Source organism: Sorex fumeus, unplaced genomic scaffold (genome assembly GCF_029834395.1).
Source record: "Sorex fumeus unplaced genomic scaffold, SorFum_2.1 ptg000044l, whole genome shotgun sequence".
Taxonomy (NCBI): Eukaryota; Metazoa; Chordata; class Mammalia; order Eulipotyphla; family Soricidae; genus Sorex; species Sorex fumeus.
In genome coordinates this window covers 55,500,783-55,520,906 of record NW_026606101.1, presented here as the reverse complement: position 1 = coordinate 55,520,906, position 20,124 = coordinate 55,500,783, and the positions used below count along the sequence as shown (strand labels likewise).

At 38.2% G+C, this 20,124-nt stretch overlaps 1 protein-coding gene across 1 annotated transcript in view; it reads right to left on the bottom strand.

Annotated features, from left to right (window-relative positions):
- TPRG1 (tumor protein p63 regulated 1) overlaps window positions 1-20,124 on the bottom strand; it is a 144,322-nt gene that overhangs the window by 25,466 nt on the left and 98,732 nt on the right. The window contains exon 4 of the mRNA XM_056122072.1: window positions 1,306-1,459. Within this exon, the coding sequence (XP_055978047.1) occupies window positions 1,306-1,459 (154 nt within the window). The remainder of the gene's footprint in view (window positions 1-1,305; window positions 1,460-20,124) is intronic.

The window sequence follows — 20,124 nt, the reverse complement described above, 5'->3', positions numbered from 1 at the left end:
ACCCGAGTTCCATTCCTCCGCCTCTCTCAGAGAGCCTGGCAAGCTACCGAGAGTATCTTGCCCACACAGCAAAGCCTGGCAAGCTACCCGTGACATATTCGCTATGCCAAGCACAGTAACAACAAGTCTCACAATGTAGATGTTACTGGGCCTGCTTGAGCAAAATCAATGAACAACGGGAGGACAGTGACAGTAACAGTGAATAAAATGCCACAAAGAGTTTAGATGGAAAAAAATGAAAGAAATTGGGAAGCAATTAAAATGAGATAGGAGAAACAAGTATCAAATAATGGATGAATATTATTAGCATGAATTTTTATAAATAAGGAATTCTGTTGCCTATGATATCCTATTTATTTTGTTTTGATTTTGATTTTAAGGTCACACCCAGTTGTACTCAGGACTCCTGGTTCTACACGCAGGGATCACTGCTGGTGGACTTGAGGAACCATATAGGGTACCAGGGATCCAATCCAGGTCTGCTACATACAAGGCAAACACCATACCTACTATACTATCACTCTAGCAGTCCATGATCATCTAGTTGAAATCTGTGGCGTTGTATGATGTACACCCCCACTGTCTCCCTGAAGCCCTTGGTATATCCATGCTAATATAAAGACTTCTTTCTGCTACAAATGCTTGATATGACTTACTGTGGAATGAGAGCATTTCATGGAGGGTTGCAATGTAAAACATGTAATAAACTAATTTAGAATTTTTAAGTTTTGTTGCACTTAGTGGCCCAAATTTTTTACTTCTAGATTATTTCAAATGTCTCAGCACTACTTAAATAGGTATGGAATTATGGAATATATTTAGTAGACTAGAGAATTAAATTTTGCCCAAATCATCATATTAAAAGGAATCATCATTTAAAAGAGACTTGATGTTCATATAGTACTTTTTGAATAAAAGTAAAAATATCATGTCTGTGTGCTTGTGCATGCATGTTGCCATATTGGAGGCTCTTCAGGGTCAGGGGAATGGGACACATTATTGTTACTATTTTTTGCATATCAATTATGCTGCGGGTAGCTTGCCAGGCTACTTCACAATATTACCTTACAAATAAATTATCAAGGAGAAAGCAGTATAGTATGGTTTATATGAAAAACATTTGTTTGTATATAACACGACTCAATTTTTTATAAAAATATTCTATAAACCAACAAAAATTTTCATATATTGATGTTCCACATAGCGTTTTTCCCATCCTTTATTTTTTAAACAGTATGTCCTTTAGAATTAGATAGCCTTATCAATAGTTAGCCTAACTAAAAGTGATACTAGTTTGTATCCTACCTTGCAAATTTCATGGAACTTTTCACTGTTGTGTTTCATAGGGTGCTCAGTGAACGTAGCATAAGGGACTTCAGTGGACCATGGGTTCCAGCGGGACAATAGAGATTGACGCTCTGGTTTTCCCCAATAGATTCGAAGACCTTCTCCTTGTCTCCTGCAGGAAAAGAATTTACTTAAGATTCACCATATTTATTATTATATTAAAACAACAGGAAAAGGGTGGAAAATTTCATTCAACATTTTCATTGATGCTGGTTCTTGTATCTTACCTATAAAACTGCATGCATCATCTTATGGAATTTAGATGAAAAGAATAAAGGGGTGAAACTTGTTCCAACTATAACTATAAAATCAAGGTATTTCTGAAGATTATATATAGAGATATCTAGTAGTAAATATGACTGATACTCATGACAGAGGCCAGGACAAGAAATTTGGATACAAACCTCATGCTAACATTTTGATGATTAGAGAAAAAGAGTCAGGGTAGTAGAGCAGGAGCTGATACATCAAGGAGAAAGAAACAGTTTCAAGGATAAAATAACAAAAATGTTTACAAAGTAGTAAACACAAGCAAGGACTAACTTGGAAGACAGTCTAGCAACCCAAATGAGAAGGTTTATAGATCATTAAAAGGGACAATGACACATTTGAAATGCCCTATCACAGCAGTTTTCAAAACTCATAGTTCTTTCTTTTCTGTACATTTCACCTGGTAAAAATGCAGCAACAATCATGTCAAAGCCTGTAAGGAAATTATACCTTTTCTTTCCTATTAAATTTATAATCCGGGCCATAGTACATAGACAGCCTCTACCTGGTTTTAGCCTGATTTGGTCATCTGGTAAAACCTAGCACAGAGCAGAAGAAAGTTTAGGAGTTGTAGGAAGGAGTTTGTGACAAGGTAAATGATATCATTGAATAACAAAATTTTAGTTTCTGTGACTTCACTTATTTTTTTTCTGTATGTGCCCATCAGAATGCATGACTTGTGGTCTTAGACATCTCTGAATATAAACAGATCCCTAGAGTTTAAGCTAAGCTCGGGTGCTTTGCATTCAACAAGCTTTAAAACTAAGTTGTCTGTAATTCTACACAGCCAACCCAAAGAACTTCACAGAGGTCTCATTTCTTCTGGAAATTAAATTCAGGGATCTTGAATTAAAAAAAAAAGAACTTAATCATAGTATCCTCGCAAAGCTGTCACTTCCTGTATTAAGGGAGGATTCCTTTGGGAATGCCATTGTGGTTTCTGAATGGTTATCCATGTAGGATGTGTATAAACACAATCTCATATGCATGCATGTAACACCCCTCTTCCCAATTGGTTGATCACTGAGGAGCTTCTTACAAAAGGAAAGTAAGAAAAGAGCCTGGCACAGTCTGTTACCCAGATCTCAGATTTTTGATGATTATATCTGAAAGTTGATACCCATCCTGCTTTTTCAAAAATAGTTAATCCTTTACCCATAAAGAAAGAGATAAAGGGGGAGTAAAAAAAAGAAATAAATATTGCATATACCTCTAAAGTTTCCTTTATGACCCAATACCTTCTCAGTTGTTATACTGACATTTATCATTAGTCAGTACTTTTCTTGTCTTTTTTGTCCCCCTTGGCCTGGTAATAAACCCTAAGCTCAATGAATATTCTATGCATGTTGGTTAATGAAGCATTCTGGCTTGAGTCCACTAAAATAACTTGCACAATGGAAGTATTTACTGCTTCATATGTCAATTTATGTGCTGGGAGAAATTTTGTCTTTATCCAAAAGGGATGAAAATCTGCCAAGATTGCTTCTTTTGTAAGTACACTTTATATTCTTGTACTTCAGAGAAATCCCAAATGAAGCTAAGACATGAAATTCAAGAGGGACCTTTTTTCTAAATAACCAATCACTGTGAGTATGTCAATGACCTTTCTCAGAGATGTAGAATTGTTTTAAAGATACAAGTTCATCCAACTTTCTTTGTTGAGCTCCCCAAGTGATAGCTGGCAAGATAAACTGAGAATAAACAGTCTCTCCAATGGAAAAGCTAAATGGTAAGTGATTTACTTCTCAGCAAATCTTTAGTATCAGAGTGCTATGAGCATTTATCTTGCCTGTCAATGTCATTAGGTCAATTTCAGAGAATATTGATGCCTTTACAACTAAAAATATTTTATTAGATGAATACCACAAATGAAATATGAAAGGCATTACCATGAATGTGAGTAAAGGAAAAAAACGCAATGAACAGTGTGTCAATTTGCTTGCCATTAGAGCTAAAAACTGTTTTGACTATGGAAAAGCTCATTTCTAATTCTGAATCTCAGTTTCCCCATGTGCACTTCTATGGTAATGATCCTCCCCAGTGGTGCCCAAGAACCATCTGGATTTCACCACATGGTGCTACAAGGAACATGTATTGCCAAGGATTGAATTTAGAGTTCTCATGCATGCATGGCATGTGCTCCACCCTTTTGAGCTATCTTGTTGGCTCCTCCCCATATGCTCTTTCCAGAGTTTCCATGTGGTGACATTCCATGATCTCAGTAGCTCTTTGTGAATGGTGTAGATAGCTATGATCATAATACTGCTAACATAGACCCAACCCAGACAATACACTATTCATAAGAAGAATCTGAATTATGACTTCTTTAATTCAGAGGCATGAAATGACCCCTTCTGAAAGTAACACATTTTCTGCTACAAAGTCTATCCATGTATTTTTCCATTAGTCTTAAGAAACTGTTTGCATCTACTATAGTATATCATACACATGAAAGAAATCACAGATAAACTTCCATGGAGTATGATTACCACAATTCTAAACCACAGAAAGATGAGCTAGGAAGCTATAGCCCCATACCTTATTTTGGACTATAAGAAAATTGGACCAGAAAGAACAATAGATTTATTAAACATCTCTACAGACAAGGGTGACAGATCTATGATCACCTAAGACCACACACAGGAGTACTTTCATTGTTCTAAGCAACTGCTATAAAATGAATTTAAACTTAATTTCTGTCACTATACTATTTCTACTAGAAAAAAATAATAAGAATTTACCTAAGTAGTCTGCTTATTATTTGTTTGAAAATAAATAGTTATTTGGTTAGTTAGCAGAGGATCTAACTAAAGGTCAGAAAGAAAAATTTGTCCATTAGTTTGGGGGTACGGGTGAAGGAATAAGTGGAAGTGTCAAATAGTGTCAGGGTGCTGGAGGCCACTTTCATCAATGACTAAGGAATCAGACTGTTCAATTTCCAGCCACACATTACAGAGCTACTTGGGCCAGCAGTTATGAAGGCCACCAGAACAACCCAGGTAGTTCTTGAGTATCTCCAGAGATACAACAATCAGTGGGTGGACATGGACAGGGGGAAGGGGGCAGAGGTATATGCAATGAACAATCCATAAGTCCCTGATAAAAGAGACGGTCCTTCAATAAGTCTGCATGTGTAATAAGTTATTAACAATTATGAAATTGCAGGAACATGAACACACCAAAAGCATAGAACTGATGGGGGAAGTTCCACTAGCTATTTCATCAAAGTAATAATACCGGGTGTTTTCAATGAGCTCTGGACAGATTAAGCTAAGTGAAACACATTCCTAGGTATATAATGCCCATATCAAAATATCAAGCAAGTCTTGGTAGCTTTATTTTTTAAAATTCTACTAAGTGTAGGCTTTCTCTGGTTCTGTATCTTTGGCCATTTCGCACCACTATTATAATCTTTCCGAGAACAGACGAGATCGGGCACGATCAGGAGCGATAGCACAGCAGTAGGGCATTTGCCTTGCACGCAGCCAGCCCGTCAGAGCTGGGTTCGATTTCTCCACCCCTCTGGGAGAGCCAGGCAAGCTACCCAGAGTATCTTGCCTGCACAGCAAAGCCTGGCAAGCTACCCGTGACATATTCAATATGCCAAACACAGTAACAACAACTCTCAAATCTCAAAATGGAGACGTTACTGGGCCCGCTCAAGCAAAATCGATGAACGATGGGAGGACAGTGTTTTGTTTTATTCTAATCTTTAGGGAGCAGCCATTTCATGAGGAATAGAGTATAATGGATGAGTTATTGTTTTACACACAACAAAGCACTATTTAAGCAGAAAATATTGAGTTCCTAGGATATAGCATAATGCTTATTCTATACTGCTAGAGAATATGAATGTACATAAACTTAGACATACATTACAGCCCTTAAAGTAATTTTAAATTATTTGATAAAAAAATGATAAAAATTTACATTAATAGGAAGTATAAAATATAATAATCAGAGCAATCATATCACCGAGAATTACTCATAAAATGAGAACAAAAGAAGTGAAGTGCTGGAGAGATGGTACAGCAGGTAGATCACTTGTCTAGCATGTCATCAAGCTGGGCTCAGTCCCTGGCAAACCATATGGTCCCCCAGGCCCACCAGGAGTGATCTCTGAGTGCAGATCCTGAGAACAGCAGGACTGGCTCCCAAATAATCCAACTCTCCTCAAAAAAGAGAAGAGGAGAAACATAATGATCACAACACAGACAAAACCACATAAGTCAATATTTAACACAGACGAGATATTGTGGTCTTCTATTTCTGTGCTCACTTACTGATTTCTCTCCTTTAACCTGATTCTAAATCCCAAGGTCCCAATATGTTCATCTTCTGCTTTTCATCAATGCATGTACCTTCTTGTTTAAACTTGAATACATCAAAAATACTTCTATTCAGAGATAGCTTAAGTCAACCCTACAATTCTTCACACTCGGTGGCCCCTTAAGTGCTCCCTGGAGAGATCCTGCCACCTGAGCATAATTAACAACAACAAAAAAAATAACCTTTTTAGCCAATTCAGAAGTTATTCCAAAAACATTTCCAATTTTTCTTTTGACAATTTTGATTCCACTATTTAATTTGAACAGTTTCTGTAGTTTGTCACAAGGAGAAAAATTCGTAATATATTGTCCTCCACATCAGAAGTTCATGATCTGAAAATGTCTGAATATTTTTTACTAATATACTCTCTATAACTATAGCAGAAAGAGATAGAAGACCACATATCTCCTTGTAGAAATAGGAAAATATTTACCTATTTCAAATTGTTTTGTTTCCATTTTCTAATCTCAGGAAAATCAGCTAAATCTGATCTACTTTCCCACAGTAGAGGTAGAAAGATAGACAATGTACCCTGACTTTCTGATAAATTTTAAAGACTTACAGAAAGACACCAAAATATAGGAAGAGTTCCATAAGGTCTCATCAGGACTTGGAAGAAGTGAGTTTATAATAGTCAGAGACTTTAGGATTCTAGATTGAGTTGGAAAGTCTCCTAAAGGCATGTTTCCAATTCTTCATTTTATAGATACATAAACTGAGAAACAGAATTTTCAAAGATCAGAGTTCCTCCTTTAGTAATGATAATTACATGCTCTTCGAGGTGACTCAGACTAAGAATTCTACTCAAGTATAGTTGTTGGCAGGGAGAAAGGCTTAAGCAATTACTACTTTAAGCCATCATAGCAATCCAATGGAAGTTTTGATTTCTACACCTAAAAAAAAAAAAACAGCAAAGCAAAGACATGTTGAACAGATGAGGTCTGTACAGAAGAAACTAACTTACAAGAGCTGAAAAAACTTATGACAATTGCATATGGTTTAAGTCACAAAAAAAGAGCAACAAGTTGAATGGAAGGAAAACTTTCCACAATCAAACTTTCCAAAATCAGACTTTAAGACGAGAAATTATTTATCAAGGAGTCTTCTCCTTGGAATCATTTTCAGCTGAACTATAAAAGTATGCCAGCCAGTCACCAGTCTGGGTTCATTTACTCATGCCATGCATTCTTCTTCCGTGTGAAGCCAGAATCTTTTAACATAGCACAACATAGCCAATTTCTTTTTTCTCTTGGTTCTCTCTGCTCCTTCCCCATAGCCTTCACAGATGCTGTGTTGAGGCATTGAGTTACTTGTTAGAAGAACTAAAAAGAGGGTGCCAAGCTCCCAGGAAGAAAAATGGGAGCTTCCATTATTACGGTCCTCAGCTCCCCCTCCTTTCTACTCATCTCAAATCTCAAAGCTCCATCACAGAATCAAAAACATAGCTCGAGGCACCAAACTGAGATTTATGAGGAAGCACAGACATTAACTCTTACTCTAAACGCAGGGCGTGTGCTTGTAAGTATGGGTGAGCAAACAGAGGGAGGCTGTGTGGGGGAAGAGGGCGGGCTAGGAGGGGGAGAAAACAGTTCAGAGCAACACAATATATTTTCTTAGTGTCTTCTTTTCCCCTACCTTACAGCTTGTATTGTTGAAAGGCAGGCCTTCTGGACCCATGAAATGTTAGTCCCTGGCTTATTTAATCTGGATAAAAGAGGGGACTGAGTTGGCACCCTGGTGGGTATTCAATGCTCCTTTCCTCATTGAATGACCTCAGACAAAATATTTTCCATGACAAGAACCCAAAAGACGCTGGCACAGAGTCAGACAATAAGATTTGCAGAATGTGTTTACATTCTCTCTATGTCCCCAGGCTGTTCCAAACCCATTGGCAGGTGCTGCCTTTATCTGCTCTCTTTGCTCACCTGGCTCCCTCCCAGAAGTTTCCAGGGCCCTGGGCTCAGAAATTAACCATTTACAGGCGTGGGTAACCAAGAAATTCTGTGGGTTCCACTTCTGGAGAGAAAAGTAATGGCAACGCAGAGTCTATAGATCAGAGTTACCAGAGTCTATAGATCATCAGAATCTACCACTTCGTGGGTAGTGATATAACAGTTTGAATGACTATTCGAAGACCTGGATTCAAAAGACAGATCTGCCACCAGTTTGTGATGTAACTTAAACCCCTTTCTTTAGAAGCCCATCAATAAAATAGGCAGGTGACTTGGATGATTTGTAAGGCTTTTTTCTGACCCTACAAATTAATATTTGTGCTAAAAGGCCAGGTGCTTACATTTTGTTATTAGACAATAATCAAGAGGATCACCAGATGGATTTGAGAAATTCTCAGAGCACAGCTAAGATTTCTTCTTCCCCTAGAAGAATGTATAATCTTATGAATGTAGGATTAAAAAAAAAACATAAAACATAAGATTAGATCAAAATTATAACTCTGAGAAAATGAAGATGAGTAATTACAAAAGGGATTACATAAAAAGAATATACTGTCTTTCAGGTTAGGAATTGTAAAAATTGATTTCTATCTATTTAGGAAACTTAAGATGTGTTTTTCTCAGAAGCAATCACATTCAGGACTGAGATGAAAAAAAACTGTTCCAAACCAAATGTCGATTTAAGACTTTTGTGACTCACGTTATTCATCTGTGTATTACTGGTGCATCTGTGTGTGCATGCCCAGCAGATACTTATTCTAAAGTAAACATAGTAAGGGTGGACTTGAAGAGTTACTGCAACAGGCCAAGAATTTGCATTTGTACACATCCAACATGGTTCAATCTCGGGCACTGCCTATGCTCCCCTGAACAACATCAGAAATGATTCCTGAATTCAGAGCCAGGAATAAGCCCTGAGTACAGTTGGGTGTGGACCCCAAACTGATCAATCAAAATAAGTATGATACTTACCGTGCCAGGCACATAGTAATTGCTTAATAAATTTCTAACAAAGATGAATGAATAATTTCATAGACTAAGTCAGGATGACTATAAGTTTCAAAGGTATATTTTTTTCATTCTTAAAATGTTATATGTTAAAGTGGTTAAAATACCTGGACAAATTAACTTTGATATCTGGCACTGATATTGACTATCAGTGGATTGTAAAATCTGGCACAACACTTCTGATCTTTTATTTCCTTTGTAATCATCTGAATGTTTGTTCTGCCTGCCCTGCAAATTTATATTTTGATATGCTAATCCTCAAGGAAATGGAATTAGGAAGTTAGAATTTGGGGACATGATAAAGTCATGAGCAAAGAGTCTTTGTCAATGGAATTATTGTATTAAAGAGACCATTCCTTCCACTGTGTGAGAACATAGCCAGAAGATAACCATCAATGAACCAGAATTCAGGCCTTCAATAGTCACTGAATCTGCCACAATCTTTTTTATCTTTTTTTGCTTTTTGGGTCACACCTGGCGATGCACAGGGGTTACTACTGGCCCTGCACTCAGGAGTTATTCCTGGTGGTGCTTAAAGGAACATATGGGATGCTGGGAATCAAACCCGGGTCAGCCACGTGCAAGGCAAATGCCCTACTCACTGTGCTATCTCTCCAGCCCCTCTGCCACAACCTTGAGCTAAGACTTAGACTCCAAAACTGTGAGAGAAAATTTTCTACTGATTTTAAGAAACCCAGTCTCTGATATTTCACTGCAGCAATCTAATAGGTTAAGGATCTCTTCTTAAGAAAAATAATGGAGGTACAGACTTAGGTATTTTTTTTTTCTTTTTTGTGTGTATGTGATTTAGATATTTTTTAGTGTACACTCAAACCATGCACATATCTAATATCTCTGACCAACCCAAGTTAGAAATTACTAACCTTTGTAAGTACTAGCATACAGGTATATTAGCAATAGATATATTTTATTTTATTGGAATAGCATGAATGGATTATTTTAGATAGATGTTATCCCCTCTTTGTTTGTTTTTGTTTTAAGGGACCACATCCAGGAGAGCTCAGGTCTTAGTCCTGGTTCTGAGCTGAGGTTTCACCTGGCAGGGCTCTGGAAACCTTATCGGGTGGAAGGGATCAAACCTGGTATAAACCACATGCAAGATAAGAGCCTTACCTGCTGACTATTGCTCCAGCCCTTTCTCTTTTTTTTTTTTTTTAAAAAGAAGTAGCAGTCCTTCTAAAACATATTCAACTTATTTTCTTAAGCAGACTATGTTCCAAAAAGCAATTCCTTTAGAGATGATTATAACTCATTACAATCCCTCAATTTTAAGACTTAAAAAAAATTTATTACTAATCATTTATGTCTGACATCCTTGACTTATGTTTACCACAACATAGAATTAGATTGAAAAAAGACCCTAAATTAATTCTCAAACACCCATACTTCTCCATATTCTAATGCTAGCTTTATGAAAACTATTGTAAGTGAAAAATAAGACTTTATCCAAGCCTTAAAAGATTCTTGACTAAGTTTATTAGTTCTTATGTCAGTTGTCTCTCTCCTCACCATCAGGCTGTCATTTATTGTTGCTATTAACATTCCTGACTACAACAAATCCTTTTTCCCCTATTTTTTTTTCTAAACCCAACAGGGAAACTAGAAATGCATTACTCTTGGTGTTACAAAATAATTAAACTAAAATGCTCTCTTAGATCTTCTCTTATAAGCAAAGCTTATAACTTTTATAGCAGAAGGTTTGGTTTTATAGATTGTATTCAAGTAGAAAGCTAACTAGCTCTTCAGGGTGAACTGAGTTAACTAAGAAATATGCCTTTAGGCATGTGTTCTGGAGATTCTGAGTACAGAAGGCTTTACCTTAATATGTTGGTCAAGAGGCAGAAAAGGAGAAGCGAAGACAGTTTAAGTGCTGGAGCTCCAGAAATAAAAAAAGAAAAAGAAAAAAATTGCTTTCCTGATAGAGTGTTTGCAGTTGTGCTGGTCAGATTAGAATCTCCCATACAGAAAACCTCTCTTCCTTTGGAAGAAAACTGTCACACATGCCATGGGACCTCAGTTAAATTAAAAAAAGTGCTTTCCTTATAAACCAAGTCTTCTTCTTTTTTTTTTAATCAAAACAGATGGCAAAGAGAAATGTTGGGACTAGGCTTTAACACAGGCAAAGAGGAAAGAAAAAAAAAAGAAGAAGAAGAAGGTGGAACATCTAACTAAGGATGCCCCAGGGACAACCAGAATTATAAGGCCCAAAAGGAAGGTTGTATCCATCTTGCTTGCCTTTTACTACAGAATCTTTTAAACCCCATCATATAATACTTGATCAATAAAGACTAAAGAATGAAAACTGCATAAACTGACTTGAAATCTTCAGAAGCAAAGCTATTTCAACTAGGGACAGAAGAAGAACAGCCAGGTCAACTGGATCAAAGACACCAAGAAAGAAACCCCTGACACAGAACAAGCTGCAATCTGGAAGAAATTTTGAAACTGCTGGACTTCGCCCTGGGGAGCTGGGCAAATAGCATATGAAATATATTCCAGATAATGAGTAGGGGCAGAATTCATAGCAGGAACCCTATTAGTGACCTCTCTTAACCTTGAGGTCTGAGCTAGGATAGCTCTCCTTTGCCATAAAAACAGACCCTGGGGCAAATTCCTGAGGCCTGCTCCACCCACCCTAGCAAATAGCTGAGCTAGCTGGGGGCTGCAAGGCACTTACCTTGATTACTAGTGCATGGCATAAAAATAGATGTGGCCCATCCCTGTTCTTCACACTGCTAGCAAGGGAGTCACACCCCTAAGCACCCTGCAGACCTCAGAAAGCTCAAGAGCAAGCAAGTAGGCCGCCCACCCCTACACAGTCTCTGGAAGGGTGTGCTCTAGATAAACACTCATGCCAACATCCTCTTAAACCTACCCCAGAATGAATACCCTGTACCCAGTTACCCAGTTCCACTTGATCACAGTTGCCTAGAGGCTGTTGAAAAGCAGTGACTTTCACGCCCCTGTTGCCTTTTAGGCTTCCTTGAACTTAATGTACAGGTACCTAAGGGTATTCTGAACCTAAGGGCATTGAACCCTGGGTCAGTCCCAGGCCTGCTGGAACTTGATACAGAGGTGTCCCTAGGTAATCTTGAGCTCAAACTCCTGATTGTTATCCAAAGCTGCTCAAATTTGCTCCACAAGTGCCTTCAGGCACCTGCTCATGTTGAACCTTTGGTCACAGCCTCAGCCTACTCAAACTTGGCCCAGGGGCCTTGCCAAATGTTTGCAACCTTGCAACATAAGACATTGCTCAGGTCCAAGTGACCCTTGTGCTACAGTTGCTTCCAGATGCTCTCCACTACAAGTCTCCTACTCACCAGGTGGACCTGCACAGTGCTATAGCTACTGTCAGGGATTCGTGACACTGAACGCTAGCGGCACTAGCATCTGTGAAGTTGGGTCACTTTCCAGGTCCCCACAACCTCAGTTCTACAGACAATACCTGACTACAAACCCAAGGTAGTCTATGTAAACATAAAAGCACAGCTGCTGCCTGGAAGTTAGAACCATCAAGCCCCAGTCACTAACTACCATGCCTGCCTGAACCTACACTCTCACTCCAGTGCCCCCCATTGCTCCAGATCTAACGAGGAAATGGAGGAGTCAATCCACACTGGTAGATGAAGACAACCTGAGAAGAACCCCAAATACACTCATATAAAATCTGATCGTGAGGCAAAGAGATAGCATGCACATATGTGCTTGCCTTGCCAGAGGTCAAGTCAATTTCGATCTCTAGTACCACATATGTTCCCCCTAGCACCATCAGGAGTGACCCCCTAAGTGTAGAGCCAGGAGTTAGCCATGAACCATGCTGGGAGTGGACCAATAACCAAAAGATTAAAATATAAATTCTCTTATGAAGAGTTTAAAACAACAATCCTAATGATACTCCATGAAATGCAAAAATCACCATGATTTGAAGGTATGATCAAAAATTTTTCAGACAATTTAACCACTCATTAAGGAATCAGTTGAAAAGAAAACTCCAGGTAGCATCAGTATGTTAAAAACTATGATTTGGGGGAATGAAGAGTAAAGTTAGGGTCTCTTGAACAAGCCTATTATTTCTTGTTATCAACTTAAAATGGCATCTGTTTTATGCAAGGATAGCTCATTTGGTATAGCATCAGCCTTGCAGATCTGTAGTTCTTGATTCCCAGTGTCATTCTACACACTGAAAGTTGAGTGTGGCACTGCCCTTATTTCGGATATCTGGCACCACTGTGAAGTGCAGTCTCAAGAACACCATGACCAAGTATGGTTTAGCACTGCGGCTATAACATGCAACCCAGGCAATCGCCACAAAAAAAATGTGTAAGATCACAATTTTGTATGTGTACTCTAGCGAGCAATCCAACAAAACATGTGACCCATGGTAATTTCAACAGCACAACAATAACAACGAAGGGATGGGAAAATAGGATATAAAGATAGAACCTTAAGTATAAATTTTTTGGTATTCTTAAAATAAGAATACAGGAAATAAACAAGAGAAAGAAAATGGTGTAATCAATACAAAAAAGTGGTTGACTAAGTATAAAGGAAAAGAAAATTAGAACAAAGGAAATCATCACATCACCCAGAATTCATATAGAGAATAGCAGCAAGAAATTTTAAAATTTTTATAATTTTACTAAATATGCATAACCTGATGCACTAATGAAGAGTCATAGAGTGGTCAGGCATATAAGGAAACAATACACAATATATGCTGTCTTGAGATGTCCTGAAGTTTTGATAATAAACATAAACTCAAGGTAAAAGGGTGAAAATTAATTATAGGCAAGGGCAGCCTAAAATTTAGGTAAGAGCAGCCATACTAAAATCAGATGAAATAGATTTCAAACTAAAAAACGTAATGAGATTGATTATATTTTATAAGGTTAAAAAAATAGATAGCAGACATTATACCATTGTTACAAAATTGATATGAATAGACAATATACATTAACTTATAAACCGAATGAAGGAGAAGTGAAGCTTAGAAAGCAAATACTAATAGGCCTGAGGAAAGACAATATCAGCAATATAATATGTTAATATGAGGCTTTAACAATATATTTTCATCAACAGACAGATTGAATAGTCAGAAATCAAAAAAGAAACAATAGCTTAAATGAGGAATTAGTGCAGTAGGCTTAGTAGAGAGTTACAAGATTCTACATTGCCCAAATCTGAATACACATTCTTAGTGCACATGGAACATTCTCAAAAAGAAGCTGTATGCTGGGATCAAGTTAAATGTCAATAAACTTATGAACTTGAAATTGTTTAAATATTTTTGAATCACACTAAAATTATTAGCTGGATTTTATAGTCTCTGGGTCTTGGCCGTTGATGGGATTACACAGCGCCAGTGGGCCAGGTGGTGGGTGTGACCCCCGCCTACTGGAATTCGAAGGATCTGGGTGGAAGATGCTCGACTCCAATCCGAGTAGGCTTGGAGATCTCGGCCCCGGAACCCGTGTGGCTTTGTCCCTCTGCCAGTACCTTCATGTGTGCGGAGAGTGGTCTCAGCATGGTGGTGGCTAGTCCTGGAGTTCTTCGGCTGCCGGAGCCCTGGTCGGGGAAAGCTCAACCTGTTCCCCTCCAAGGGGCCCCGGCGAGGAACAGCCAGGCGCGGGGGCAGAAGACAAAGCCACGCGGGTTCCGGGGCCGAGATCTCCAAGCCTACTTGGATCGGAGTCGAGCATCTTCCACCCAGATCCTCCAAATTCCAGTAGGCGGAGGTCACACCCACCACCTGGCCCCCTGGCGCCGTGTAATCCCATCAACGGCCAAGACCCAGAGACTATAAAATCCAGCTCCCGGACAAGAACAGTGCAGTCTTCTGCCTCCGCGCCTGGCTGTTCCTCGCCGGGGCTCGTTGGAGGGGAGCGGGTTGAGCTTTCCTCCCCGCCCCGACCAGGGCTCCGGCAGCCGAAGACCTCCAGGACCAGCCACCACCATGCTGAGACCACTCTCCGCACACATGAAGGTACTGGCAGAGGGACAAAGCCACGCGGGCTCCGGGGCCGAGATCTCCAATTCTACACGGATTGGAGTCAAGCATCTTCCACCCAGATCCTCCAAATTCCAGTAGGAGGGGGTCACACCCACCACCTGGCCCCCTGGCGCTGTGTAATCCCATCAACGGCCAAGACCCAGAGACTATAAAATCCAGCTCCCAGAACCGCGCGGCCACATTCGCGGCTGCGCAACATCTTATCAGGACATCTTTTTATGACATCTTATTATCTCATTCCTACTTTGGACAAACTTGCAGGCTATCAAATGTAGCCTGCCCACAGGGCAGAGTCTGACAAACTCCCCATGGCGTACCAAATATGCCAAATACCAGTAACAATGATGAGTCTCGTTCTCCTAAAGAGCCTTGAATATAATCTCAGGGCTCGGATGAAAGAGACGTTACTGGGGCCTGCTCGAGGCAATCGACGAATAACAGGATGATGAAATGAAATGAAATGAAAAACACTAAAATAATACTTAAATAAACCAAATAAGAAAACTGTGAAAAGAAAAATCAAACATTAGAAGAACAAACAGCATGCTACTTAATAAGTATAGGGTCAATGAGGAAATCAAGGGAGAAACAAAAAATAAAATTCTAGAAAGCAATGAAAATGAAATCATATTATAGGGACAGTTCTTAGTAACACAAGCTTTATCTGGATATGTAGATAGTGGTTCTATTTTTATTTTTTGGATAAATTTCCATAATGCTTGCCAGAAAGACTGAGTTATATCATATCCAATGGGAGATGAGGGTTTATTTTTCTCCACATTCCTACCAGAACTTGGTTTTATTCCTACCCTTTAGATATAGGTCATTTATACAGGTGAGAGGCAATATCTTATTTTTACTTTAATTTGTGTTTCCCTGATAATAAATGATAATGAGCATTTTTTTCCCATCTCTGCCAATTGAATATTGGTACATCTTCCTTTGTGTAGTATCAGCACTTCTCCCCATTTTTTGATGGTGATATTTCTCTTATTATTATTATTTCTTGTGACTGCTCTATATATCACATTAGCCCTTTCCCACTCAGTAGGGATGGGAAAGTACTTTTTTTCCCATTCAGTAAGGATTTTGTTTTGACAATAGTTTCTTTCACAGTTAGAAACTATTTAGTTCTATGTAACCCTATCTGTTTATTTTACTTTTGTTTTTCTTGCCAATGAAGTCAAATTGGTAAAAACATTATGTATGCCAATATTATAGAGTGTCAATGTTTTCATCAATGTATTTTATGCTTTGGTGTCTATTATCTAAGTCTTAAATATGGTTTGAGTTAACTTGCATGCATGATATGAGATAGAGACCCAAGTTTGTTGTTTTGCCTGTGTTTATTTCTTCAGTTTCCAATGCTATTTATTAAAGAAACTCTCTTTTCTCCACTTTATGCTTTGGTCGTCTTTCACATGTAGTATAATGCTTTGGTATGACTCAACTGTTTTACTCCTAGATATTCATTCAAAGAACACAATGACACTAATTCATAAAAAAATACACACATTTATGTTCACTGGAGAGCTAGTAATCATAACCAAGACCTGGAACCAATCCTAGTTCCCAACAATAGTTGAGTGTATAAAAAAGATATGATATATACACAGTGGAATACTATTCAGCATCTAGAAATAAACAAAATTGTGCCTTCTGATGCAACATAGAATTGTAGGTGGTCATGCAAGGAAAATAAGTCAAAGGAAGAAAGACAAATACTGAATAATAACACTCAATAATATTTTATAAAGAAACAAAGCAAGGAGAGTGATTATGCCACCTAATGAAAAGAATAAAAACCCTGAAACTCTAAAGAATTAAAGTTATAATGATAGAAGGAAGTAGATATAAAAGGTGTAGTAAGCTATAGGAGAACTACTGGGTTTCACACAGGGTAAGCAGACGCTCTAGGTGTATCTTGCTTTCACTTTCTTTCTCTCAGAAAAGAAATTTTAGTGCTTTTCTCTTAGAAGCCACTTTTGGAATTTTATGCTTTAAAAATTAAAACATGTGATTTCCAGGATTTAAGATTATAATGTTACTTGTGTTGAAAACGATGTATTGAAATTCTGCTACCTAGTACCATTTTCTGGTATAGTATTGTTATACTCCTGGGGCCAGAAAGATAGTACAATGAATAAAGCATTTTCCTTGCATGCAGCTTATCCAGATTTAATCTCCTGGTAATTTACATAGTCCACAAAAGCTATCAGGAGGGATCTCTGATAACATAAACAGGAGTAAGCCCTGAACATCACCGGCCATAACCTAATGCTATAGTAAGAGTATTGTGTTGTAGTATTGTTATACTACAAGGGTCCTTAGACTCTCTTATCTCTTTCAAATCCATTAGAGTAGAACTTTCACAATAGTTAAGTTATTCTGAGAGATACCATCAGCAAATCACAATAGAATTACTCCATAAAGTTGAAAGAAAGTTTTCTGGATAAAATTGTGATGAGTACTCAAAGAAAGTCAACAAAACTTTCGAGTTGAATGAAATGAGGAGGGCTGAATCCATTCAATATATATTGGCTAACCTGAAACTTTCTGCCAAGTCTCTCACACTGTATCTTAGAAAGTAAAAAACAAATGCTTACGAAAAGTAGAATAGTAATAACCCTATAAAGCAGGTTTTCTCTTAGCTAGTAGATTTTAAAGGATGTAAAGAATGGTAAGTTGAGGTGACTTGAAAAAGAATATCATTCAGTGTATTAGAAACTAAAAAAAATCATGAGAACTAAAACCACTGAGTATGTGTATTAGGCATAAGAAATAAGGAAGATAGAAATTCCTTTGTGTATGCCATGTTTCTTGTGTGCACCATGATCTCATAGAGGGTACATGTTAGTGAGCAGTGTGGAAAAAGATAGCTAGAAGAAATCTACAGCACTTTATAGGTGTTGGAGGTAAATGGCTATCAAGACAAAAAAGCCTGGACTGTTGTAGAAGTAAAAAGTCACTGCACAAGATTTACTCATTGATTAGTTCACTCTTCTTCACAAAATAGTTGTTACCTAACAATTAGAATGGTGGTATGAACTTAAGACACAGACCAGAAAAAGCCAAAATTTACAACCTAATGCTTCTAAGCCAGACTAGGACCCTGATGTAGATTCCGCAGTCCAGAGCCCCAAGATCTATGACAGATATACATGTTGAAGTAATATGAGGGTGACTAAATACAGTGAATGTTAAGTGGCACTACTGAGCTGACAAAAGTCAGCAGGACTGTGTCTATAGTGATGGAAGAGGAAGGAAAGCAAGGATAGACAGCTTACTTGGTTCTGCTCTTGTTCTTCCTTTTGCAAACTCCTAATCAAATTTGCAACAGGATAGTTTTCAAAGGGACTACTTCCTTTAGTTTATTATCTTGCTATGTGAATTACATGAAAGGATTAAAAGAAATATTCTTTTAATTAGATTACTAATGATATTGATACAACTATGATGTATTTTTCTTCTTTTACATTTATATTTTCTTTCTTTTTTTAAAAAAAACATATATCTTATTCCTGGGCCAGAGATAATGCACAGAAAGTAAGGCTCTTGCTTTGCATGTAATTTACCTGAGTTGAATCCCACGAACCCTAATACAGTCCCATGATCTCTATAGGAATAATCTTTGAGCACAAAGCCAAGAACAAATTTTGAGCACCTCTTGGTGTGTCCCCTAAACAAAATCTATTTTTAAAAATTCTTTAATGAGCATGTATTTTCTTTTCATGGAAACTAAAAACAGTATATTTTAAAATTATGTATCATGATATGACTAATAATTACCAGGCATGTATTAAGACCTCCAGTCCTGGTCTCTAATCCTTCTTGTCCTTACCAGGAACTCGTAAGTCAGGTTTTACTTTATTTTGTTTTGTTTATTTTGGGGCCATACCTGGTGAATGATCAGGGCTTATTTCTGACTCTGCACTCATTCCCACTGGGAATACTGGGGATGCTGGGGATCAATAGTGGGTGGGCACCATGCAATGAAAGCACCTTTCCTGCTTACTATCTCTCCAGCCCCAGTAAGAGGTTTATAATCTCTTTCTAACAAGTAAAGATTCAGAAATACAAAACCATCAAGTTATGGAGCTGGAACTAGAATTTTGGTCTCTAGGTTATCTATAGTCTCTCATCATTCCTGGAAACTTGTTGACATAAAGGGTGAGGAGGCAAAAAGCATTTGAACAGTTGTTACCTACTTCGGGAAACATGTAAAAGTAGTCATTCTTTGCCAGTTACAAAACTCAGGTTGAAAAAGTCACGAAGAGTCCCTTCTCCTTCACCCCAAATGAGTTTACTAATTTATAAAAAGGCAGAAATATGAATGGAGAAAATGACAGAAAGAACACAACCCATGCAAATGTGAGCATGAGTGATATTGGCCCAGCTAATGTGCTCTCTGTTTTTAGGTTAGACAGAAGAGGACAGATAATTAAGAGCAATAGCTTGTCTTGTTGGTATTAAGAAGTGGGAATGTAAGGTCCACATGAGAGTAATCTCCTGATATTCTGAACACTCAGAAACACTCACTCTGTATTATGAGAGTCTTTGATTGACAAATGAAGATGTTTTGTTTCCTTTGCAGAATCTCCCCCTGCACCTGGCTGTCCAAGCTCCCCAGAAGCACAGGACCACATTTGCTGTGCTCGACCTCTTATTGTCTAGTTCTTGCTCTTGGAGAAGCCGGCAGGCTACCAAGAGTATTCTGCCCGCGCAGCAGAGTCTGGCAAGCTTCCTGTGGCATATTCAATATGCAAAGATCCAGTCTCATTCCCCTGACCCTGAAAGAGCTTGCTAAAATATCAAGGCTAGGACGAACAGAGACGTTACTGGTGTCTGCTCCAGGAAATCGATAAACAATAGGATGACAGTGATACAGTGTCTGAAAATTTTTCAGAAAGGGGGGGATTTAGAAGTCAGAGTCAAAGAAGTATATTCTGAAGGACAGTGAATACAGAATCAGGAGTTATAACCCCTAATTCAGTTTCCTCTGGTGCTATATGAAGAAAATAATGTATGTCTGAAGTATCCTGTAGTTGAATGCTTATGAATCTCCAAGTTTATATAAAGAAAATGCCCAAGTTGATGGTCCTAGTTGAAATACCAAGGGACTGAGAGACTCTATGTCCCCTCTATCATTTGAGGGCAATGCAGAAGGGTTAACTCTTGGATAAACCT